Here is a 10442-nt window from a genome sequence, read left to right as displayed (position 1 = left end):
GAAACCTTTGGATTGTGTCTCAAAATGCAATTAAAACGCACTGTGTGAACGTGGTCAAAAATACCAGTTGTAAATGACGATGTGTGCTAGCTAGAGGGAAAGAACATGTCCTAAAACAACATTCACGTGCAGGGGACCTAAGGGAGATGCCACACGTTAGGGTTTTGATTCCATTTTGTAACAGAATCAAAGCGCACGGAGGCGGCCCGCGGCTGATCAGGGCCCGTTGTCTCGCATTTACACAATACAAGCCACCAGGCGCTGATTGCCGATCGCATGTGTTTGCATACAAGCGCAAATGTGATCAGCCGCCCCAGTGCGCTCTGATTCCGTTTCAAAACGGGATCAAAACACTAACGTGTGACATCACCCTGAGGGTGATGCCACACATAGCGTTTTTGGTCCGTTTTTAGTCCGTTTTTCCCAATTATCTTAATAGATAAACAGGTTGTAAGCAGCCAAATGCATGGTAAACTGCCAAAAACGGACTGAAAACGGATGTTTAAAAACGGACCAAAAACGCCATGTGTGGCATCACCCTAAGGGTGCATTTCAAAACGCAATGCAACAGCAGAACAGTGATTTGCCTAATTAAATTGCTGTTAAAATTAGCATTTTGTAAACGCAACTGTTGCAGCACACACATTTTAACATAATGTTAGCAAATGTCTTACCACAATGTTAACTGTTGCATTTCGTAAACGTGAATGTTAACAGAAATTTAATTAGGGAAATCTCTCTTCAGCTTTTGCATTGCGTTTTGAAACACATGCATCAAAAGGTACATGTGAATGCAACCTAAGGATCAGTCAGATGTACAGCGTTGATGCAGTTTTGAAATGGAATCAAAGTGTACGGAGGCGTCAGCTGAGCGCCTTCTGGCTCTGGCCGCTCATCAATTATTCATGTCCCCTGTAATCAAAATTCATGTTCTGTGCCTCTCGCTGGGGCTGCAGACAGCCAATGACAACCCCTCCCTTGTGCAGCCGGCTGGAAACACTATATAAAGTGTCCTGTCTGCAGGTAGCACATTATGAAGCAGGAATAGCTGAGCAGATTGTATACAGTCCCCTGTCTGCAGGCATCATGTTATAAAGCAGGAAGAGCTGAGTAGCTTATACATTGTGTCCTATCTGATGGCAGCATGTTATAGTGCAGGAGGAGCCATAGAAAGAATGTTATGGTAAATGCCGCTCCAACCTTTATATGGATTTTTTTTGGTTTTAACCTGCTTATGTTAAAACAGGTTGAAGCCAAAGGTCACCGTTTGTGGATCAGAGCACAACCAAAGTTCAGTTGTTAAAGAGGACCTATCACTTGTAAAAACTTACTTAATAAAGTAAGCAGCTCCTAGTGCTACAACAGATGTAGCTGTGTAACCTCCGATAACGCTAGCAGACACTGCTGCGCTGTACAATGGGAACGCCACACTGCGCTCAAAGCTCAAGTCACCGCTGGCCTATGGAGTGGGAGGGGTGGGTCCGGGGAAGAGGCAGCGCCTCGGACCACTCCCTTGTGGACAAGCTGGACCGTTTTGAGCACGATCCGACTTTCCTATTGTACAACGCTATTGTATTATACTGCTAGCGTTATCGGGTATTTCCTATAACGCTAGCGGTGTGACACTGCGGCTTCCGTTGTAGCACTAGGAGCTGCTTACTTTATTACACAGCTCCTAATGCCGGTTTTACAGGTCCTATTTATTCTCTTCTGTTACATGTGAATATCATGGACTCTATTGCTGTATAAATGCTGGCAGTGGCCACTCGGCTTTCTTCCTCGGCTTTCTTCCTTGTGAATATCATGGACTCTATGGCTGTATAAATGCTGGCAGAGGCCACTCGGCTTTCTTCCTTGTTTGAGAAAGGACACTATGGGGCACATATACTATTGCTCTGCCCGTGTATAATGCTGTGTGCGCCAGATTCATAAAGAATGTGCGCCAGAAATCATGAATCTGGAGCTTCCCTGCACTGGCCCGACAGAGTTCATCAACTTTTTTTTGGTGCACCTTTAACATAGGGCGTGTGACAGACTTTGTATGTTAAATCAGCCGCACAGTCTGACTGCCGCAGGAACGCCCACATGCAATACAATTGTGGTGCAGACACTTCTTAAATACACGTGCAAGCAGTTTGAACATAAAAGAACGCGCAAATTCCGACAGGCACAAAGCCCTTAGTAAATGTGCCCCTATGTATAATCTGCTCAGCTCTTCCTGCTCTGTAATATGCTGCCTACAGGAGGAGCTCGGCAGATTGTACCTAATATCCTATTTGGAATCAACATGTTATAGAGCAGGTGGAACTGAGCATTTTGTGCACAGTCCCCTATCTGCAGGCAGCATGTTATACAGCAGGAGAAGCTGAGTAACGCAAGGACATCTACCACCAGGATGAAGTATTGTAAACCAAGCACACTGATATACAGGTGTGTGCTCCTTCTGGCAGGATCCACACAAAAAGTTTTTAAAAATTATGTGAATGAGCCTGAGGGGCTCCAAGCTCTATTAACCTCTATGGAGCCTGGAGTACCTCAGGTTCTTGTGCATAATTGAAACAAGGGTTTAAGAAGCTAAAAATAGGGTGGTTCCTGCAAGAGTATCCTTTTAGTGCATTTTACACTACTATATCATGGGAACTGTTCTGCTTCAGGTAAAGCAAAAAAATATTTATCAACACAACTTAGTCACATTTTCAAGTGTTTACAATTTTATTTAAATATAGGGATAAGATCAAATCTTGTCATGACACATTATTAAAATCAGACAAAACAAGACTTTGTTGTAAAATCAAATAAAACAAAACCGATATTATAAACAATTACGACATAACAAAAAGTGAATCCATTTGGTCATGATACATCACAATAACTAAGACTGGCATATACTGTTCATATAACTTCTGTACAGAAAATAGATCTTTTTAGTCTTATATCCAGTTAGTCAGGGGCCTAACCCAAGCTCCTGAGCCCCCACAACAGAATCTGTAACTGGACCCCTAAACCAGCATGTACTATACTAAGTACTAATGTGCTCTTATGCTGCAGAGGACCATTAGGAGTATTGAAGCTGTATAGGAATTTCCATCCAACATTGAGGCTCAAATGTCAGAATATTGACATATTTTCATAATGTTGGATGAAATTAGTGTTTTATGGAGCCGGCTAATAATTTCATCAATACTGAAGGTTTTCAGGCATTTTTAGCTGTGTATCGCTTGTATTGTATTAGCCAGGCTTTCTGTCACATTGCTGTCTGCAGCTGAAAATTCTCAAATTCTCACTGGATATAGTTCAGTGTTCATGTCTGTAAAGAGATTCTCCAAATAAATGAAAAGCTAGAAAACTTGCAGAGAGTCTTAAAGTGACTGCTGCCAACATGCCATCTTCCTTCCCTCTTGTCAGGACAGCTTTAAAGGGGTTGGCCACTTTACCTCATGTTTTTGTAATGAATGGCGGGCCGGATATTAGGTAATTTACCAATGGACATCTAGTAATAGTTCTGCTCTGCTTTCTTGATATCTGACCTCATCAGCCAGACATTCCTGTCCGTAAAATGGCCGCAGATGGAGGGTCATGTGATCTCTAACTGTCCATGAGCAATTGCCCTGCCAGGACCTTATTCATGAATACTATCATTCCTGACTCATGGACTGTAAGATCACATGACTCTCAATCTGCAGCCATTTTATGGACAGGAATCTCTGGCTGATCAGGTAAAAAACAGGAGGCTTCACTTTATATATCAAGAAAGCAGAACTTTTTAGAAATGTATATGGGTAAATTATTTGATATCCTGTGCCCCACACTTCCACACACAATACAAGAAAACGTGAGGTAAAGTGCCCAACCCCTAGTTACTTGTCTGTGTGACATTAGGGTCCTAGCAACTAGTCTTTTAAGCATCATGTCCCTTGGGACCAGTGTGTTCGGTATCATGTCCTTAGGATTCTGACAGGAATCATCAGTGACGTAACTAGAAGCTGATGGGCCCCAGTGCAAAGTCTGTGCCAGGCCCCGACTATAATGTAAGGTTTATATTACTGGTCTTCTCATATGGGAAAGTAACACCATAAGAGCCCCCTAAACCTCTTGGGCCCGGAGTGCGACTGCAACCTCTGCATCCCCTTAAGTTACGCCCCTGGGCATCATGTCCCTTTAAACCAGCCTGCCATGTCCCCATAAACTAGTCTGTCAGACATTTTGTCTATAGTAAACAGTTTGTAGAGTGCCATGTTCCTAGTCACCAGTCTGCTTTGATCACTGTGGTCTATGGGACTACGACATATGGCCACAGCTTTCCTTTTGGTGCAATAGTGATGCATAGGAGTAAAGAAAGACAAAGTATGAAAAAATAACCTACTGAATATGTAATGCTATGATCAGTCATTGCTCCATGATGCACTATTACATGGTACTTTACTAATGGTGAAGGCCAAACGAGAATTTTGATGACTTTTATCCCATAAAAAATGGCATTAAACTGACATTAGAGGGATAGGCCGTGCCGCCATCCTGATTCACATTATAATAAATTTTAATAGAGAATCTTTTTAACAAAGATGAACTGAAACTTTTTGGTAGCTCCAGTATTTCTTACTGACACACATTATCCCTTACATAGATCATATCCTAACAAGTATAAATAATGAACAAAATAGAATTCAAACAAAAAAAAACAGGAAATACATCCTTAAAATAAGCTGAATCATGATGAAAAAAAAAATCTGTTTTTTACTTTACCCACACTGCCACCTAAAGGACACTTGCTGTATAGCATTCAAAAAGTGCACTCCAAATAAATAATCCAGTTAAAGATTTTATGAAACATGAAACAGTTAGAATTTTCCAATACTAACAGCACATCACTAATATGTCTGTAGTTTTTACCTACCTCGAGTGTTTTTAGTTTAAGCGTTTATGTCGTTGTATGAAAACAAGATTATCACATTTAAAGGGGGCATCCAGATTTAGAAAAACAAGAGAGATTCCTTTTACTAACCCACTCCTTGTATGTGGAGCCTTCACAAAGTTGAACTGCAGTACTAGATACAACCTATGGTCAGATGTGGTGCTGTTTTGCCACCATGTTTATCTAATCTTTCGTTGCCCCTTAGGAAATGATGAGAACTATAATGACAGATCTATTTCTCTAATATAACCTGTGGACAAGGCAGGTACAATAGGTGAACATTCATTGTTGGCCTTCACATTGCCTGTGTTGTATTTGGAGGAGTCGCCTATTGCGCAGACATAAGACATCTGTAAGTGGGGTTTGGTTTGATGGGAAAGGTTTGTGAGAGATCTGCCATTGTTGTGTCTTGGTATATGGACAAGTGAGACAGTAACCAGGCTATTTTCTTCTCAGTATGGCAGGTGCAGCATCATGGAACGTCATAGCCCCCGTATTACCATTCATTTGCCCTGAGTTGCTGGGTCTTATTATTCAATACTGTATATTAGAAATCCTTGGGGTGTTAAAGATTTTAAGCCAAGACCTGCCCAGCCCTGAAATGTGTCAATTTGTATCCCTACCCCTTGTACCCTCCCAAACTTGCCAAGACAATCAGCCATATAACCCAGGTTCCATGCGCTGTGCAGTCCTAGAGGTTGGGTGATCGGTGATATGGTAGGTGAGGGTGGTGATGGTATTAGGTGGAATTTCCCAAAATTTCTGCTATCACTTCCCATAAACGCTCTCGTCACTGTAAGCCACATAGAGAAAACAATCCTCCTCATGGTTATCCTGAAAGATAAAAGCAATTGGTGGGTTTAGTGATATACAAATATGTGCTATTCACCAAGAGAAATGCCAAAAATTGATCTGAAACTCTTTGATGGACCCCTGGTCTGGAGATAAATTTGGGTCCCAGAATTTCCGATTTATTCTCATTGCCACATATAGTGACTGCCTTCCAAATTCACGCTCTTACGTTCTCTCATCACATTTTTTCTTCCCAGACTTCATCCTCTATGTTTAGCTGAGTTGTAGAGGGTTAACTAAGATTTTGGATCAGCCAGATCACTGCACAATCCATTGTATCCTATTATGTAATCACCAGTTGACTTAGTTTTCACATTAGGATTAATCTTCTACATGTAGACTGTATTAGCACATGTAGAAGGTAAAACTGATACATTGTCCTTAATACAGGGTCTAAGGGGACAATGCACAAATTATTTAGGAACAGAGAAAACCACTAGTAAAGAATTCATGAGTCATTTAACATCTGAACACAACCAGTGGCAGCTATAACACAATCCACTGATTTTCTCCGGAGTGTTTCTTTAAATATAACATCCACAATAAAACAGTTCTTCTACCCAGGATAAGGCTTCTTGTACTTGAATGGCTGTTACTCCTGAGTAGAGACCTTTCCCATGAACCAGTCCCGAAATTTGTATTATTTACAAACAGATAAGAGTGTCATAAAGTCTTCTACTCATAGGGACCTACAAACTGCCTCCACCCCAAATATTGGAAGAATGTGGTGTAAGTCGTGAAAGCTGACTAGGGAGGCACGAGGAACCTTCCAAATAGAAGTATGACCGCACCATAACTCCAATGATGACCGCATTCAGAATTTACCATCAAATAAGGCCGCAGACACACTGGTGTACTTTTGTGTAAATGTCCCAACATTTGCAAAAGTCCATAATCCATAGCAAATTACATTTCCATCAGTGAAACCTCTATAAAAGTCAGTTAAAGTGGTTGTCCAGAAGTTGAAAAACATGGCTGCTTCCTTCCAAAAATGGCTCCACATCTGACAATGGTTTGCAGCTGTGTTGAAATGAATGGATCTTAGTTACAATGACACATAACACTAAACAAGTGAAGAGCTTTTTTTGGAAGACAGCAGCTATGTTTTTCCAGACAACCATGGAGTCAGGTTAATAGAAGTTAATCCTGCAGTTGCCTCGCTCCACCTTTTTTGGTGGATGGTACTTTTCTATTTCGACTCTGTCCATAATATAGATTCAAGCTTGGGGAGACTGCACATGATCACTGATGGGCCCTGGATTGGGTAGTGTATCCCCAGTGATTACAATCAGATGACCTATCTTGAGCATAGGTATAAAAAATGGTTTGGGGACCAGAAAAGCCCTTTGAACATACAATAAATACACTACAGAATCAAGACACATAAAAGCGCAAACACTAAATTAACTCATTCTAACCAAATATTATTATTTTTGGAACATAATATTAATATCTCCATTGCTTATATTACAGGTGGATTTTAAGTTTTTGCACAAAGATATTTATGTATTTTATGTTTATTGATAAGGGAACTGTCATTACGGACATGAGATCCCCTTAAACATTGCAATGGTGTGAGGTCCTTCTTAGCCTCCAACATGGACTGAGTTTGGAAATTTCTATTCAGGTTCCTATGGATTACTTTTTACATTGCTATTGGGAAGTTTCTGCCAAACAGAAAATAATTTGCATATGTAAATGTGTGGCATACTATTTGTTTGATGTATGCCTTAGAGTGAGAACCCATGATATTTGAGATATCCTGATCTCCTCTTTCTAGAAATCTTCCTATACATTTATAACCTCTTCCCCGACAAGCTTCTTACTTCATATAGTTGTCCCATGGTGGCACTGGTAGGGGGGATTGTGTTGTTGACAAAGAAGAAGAGTGCGTCCTCTGGGCGAAGATGAATCCGTTTCCTGATGAGGAAGTAAAACTGCCCAACTGAGAAGAAAATAGAGGAAAAATTACAAACTAGAACCTACTAGAAATAATCAACCCCCAAAAAAGTTCCATATATACATTGACCTTATGGGTATGAACTCAAGTTAGCAACCTGGGACCTCTAGATCAATGGACATGTCTGAACAAGTGCTAATGAAGGGTTACAAGATAGCAAGTAAACAGATACATTGTACAAGAGGTGACCAAAAAGTTACCTACCAGTGAGGTCTGACGGCACTAAGTATTTCCTTTTGTCTAAATCTGGGACTCGAGCCTTTGGAGCCTTTTCTACGATAACCTAAACAGTAAACATAAAATTCATCATCATCCCATAGTATAATACATAATACAATATCAAAAATATTCAGAGAATATGCTTGTATATAATAAACCAGGCTTTATTACTGGGAATGTCACTGCTACATGGAGACAAATAATAAGAATATTGGATCCATCGCCAGTTACTTGATGGTTTCCCATCTTCATTGTAGACATAAATCAATGAAAAAGAGTTCATTTATATTTGTATCATTTAATTTGTATTCTATGCAATACGATTGTAACAGGATTCATTAGTGTGGCCTTGCAAACATCTTTTCTTTTGTATCCAGCCTCTACATGGTTAATATGTAGCATTTGGTAACCTTAGTAACAGCTGGAACCCACAGGGCACTGGTTTCATGCCTTCATGGGCACTGCTGGGCATAGAGGTGCCCCAGATTTGGACAGTTTTGAGGACTCAGCTTCTGCTTCCATTCATGTCAAGGTGACCGCTGATATTAGAGGTAGGCCTTGATCATGCTGAGATTAATCGTATGCTGAGGCCTGATGATCCCAATATACTTCTATACAGAATCATAATGATCAATGTCTTCTACTATGTATTTGATCCACATAACATGAAAGTCTCAGCTGTAAACATAAATCCATCACAATGTCTATGTATTATATGATGTTATACTGCGGGACATAGACCTACTATATACATCGATAGGTCTAAACCTCCTTATAGGGTACAGATAATAACAATCTGTATTTGCTGTATAAAGCATGAACTACCATTAAGAGTTAAATAAGGCACAAGCATCGGATGAGCCCTCCCCTCTCATTGCAGTGCTATGGGAGGAGGAGAAGTGTGCGCACCATCTTTCCCCAGGGTACAGATACAGGTATGGGGTGCATTGCCTGCCCCGGTGACCCCCATGGAGAAGCTCAATGTTGACTTCCATCTTTATCATCAATAAACAGATTATATTTAGTTGTTATTGACAATATCAGATGGCAACGACACATAACAAGAAGTTACTTTCATAATAACTATTAACCTTGGTTAGACTGGTACATGATCCTTCCTGCCAAAGGTACAACTCTTAGACATCCCCCCCCCCCCCCAGACAATGGCACCCCCCCCCCCACTGGTAATCCTTATGTCAAATGACAACCCCCACCCTCTAGTGAATAAGCAACAATGACTGTGCACTGTAACAATGTATAGACATAAGGCCCAGGGATTCCTTGTGTAGTGGCCAGAATGTATAAAATCTAGAATAATAGCTTGTAAGAGAATCAGGCTGTATATATGTATCAGTGTATATAAAAGCATCCAGCTAGTAAGAGGTTAATAATGCAGGGAGAGGCCATAGGCAATGCAGTCTGCAGACAGGTACAAGGCGCATACTCACAGGCACCCTGTCTGGATATTTCTTCCTAATCTTCTCGCCCTCCTTCTTCCTATATTCATAGGGGTGATCCTCTTTGTATTGAAATTTCATGGCTGCCCGGTGACTGGGATGTGTGCAGAACAGCAGATCCTTCCCTTTAAGCCTCAATAGCTGTGTCTGCTACCAGGCAAAAAGCAGGGTATTGTGACATCAGAGGACACTCCTCTGGGCAGTACCAGAGGAACCAAACAAAGGGCAGATCAGGTTAACCCCTTCTTAGCCAGCTGGAAGTACAAGGACATCACCATAGGCACAGTCCTATTTGGGACTATCTGACACTTCTAGAGCTCAGTGCTTACAGCCCTTACACCAGCTTCTACATAAGCCGTCATACTCTTGTCGCCCTGTTTGGACAATTCCTGCTTGCCATAGTCATGAAACGTAGTATAGACGCTGGGATACAGCAGGGAAAGTGTTAACCTGGTGGTATTTGGGGGAGGAGGTGTGTGATGCTGTGTTGTGTTGCTGTGCTCACCAGTCTTGTGACTAGATCACATGAACCTAAGTGAAGGTAAACAGGTGACTCAGCCAGAACAGAGAACAGGTGTATGCGCCAATGTCTATGCGCCCTGTACTGCCACTGTACCCACCACATCGCCCATACAGTGGTCACATAACTGGCAACACCAGTTACAACATTTACATTATAATATTTAATTATTTTTCCAGTAATTTATATCACCTCCATATACTGCAGCGCTGTACAGAGACAATCAATGCTCACATTAGCCTCTGTGATCTTTGTATAATTGTATAATTCTAAATAACCTGTTAGTATAAGTTCAGACACCCGTGGAAAACTGGAAAACCCAGAGGTATCACCCAAAAATACTAATAACACCCTATGTCTGATAGGAACCAGGGACCCTAGCGCTAAGCAACAGCAATGACTGTGGTTTACTTAAAGGGAGTTTCCATATTTTTTAAATATATTTAAGAATTATCCGTATTCGTGTCTATTCAATAGTTTACAGCATCATCAAAATCAAATCAGTGGGGGTTCAACATTAAG

General features: G+C 41.0%; 1 protein-coding gene across 1 annotated transcript; it reads right to left on the bottom strand.

The window, feature by feature from the left end:
• Positions 1–2688: 2688 nt before the first annotated feature.
• GABARAPL1 (GABA type A receptor associated protein like 1) lies at positions 2689–9582 on the bottom strand. Its single transcript, XM_072130900.1, has 4 exons — positions 9392–9582; positions 7929–8007; positions 7591–7709; positions 2689–5746 (listed from the first exon to the last, which is right to left on the bottom strand). The coding sequence occupies exons 1-4, from the start codon at positions 9479–9481 to the stop codon at positions 5681–5683; spliced, it is 354 nt and encodes a 117-aa protein (XP_071987001.1). The 5' UTR covers positions 9482–9582; the 3' UTR covers positions 2689–5680.
• Between the last annotated feature and the right edge of the window lie 860 nt (positions 9583–10442).

This window comes from Engystomops pustulosus, chromosome 11 (assembly GCF_040894005.1).
Source record: "Engystomops pustulosus chromosome 11, aEngPut4.maternal, whole genome shotgun sequence".
In the NCBI taxonomy this organism is placed as follows: domain Eukaryota; kingdom Metazoa; phylum Chordata; class Amphibia; order Anura; family Leptodactylidae; genus Engystomops; species Engystomops pustulosus.
The sequence above is the reverse complement of the archived record's forward strand: the minus strand, read 5'-3'. Positions and strand labels throughout refer to the sequence as shown.

What these genes read in the sequence shown, in the direction of transcription:
- GABARAPL1 (XM_072130900.1), bottom strand. Translation starts at nt 9,481, where the DNA reads ATGAAATTTCAATACAAAGAGGATCACCCCTATGAATATAGGAAGAAG. An exon ending in AATATCCAGACAGGGTGCCT is followed by an intron (nt 8,008 to 9,391) that starts GTGAGTATGCGC and finishes TTTACTGTTTAG; the next exon opens with GTTATCGTAGAAAAGGCTCC. An exon ending in CCATGGGACAACTATATGAA is followed by an intron (nt 5,747 to 7,590) that starts GTAAGAAGCTTG and finishes TTTATCTTTCAG; the next exon opens with GATAACCATGAGGAGGATTG.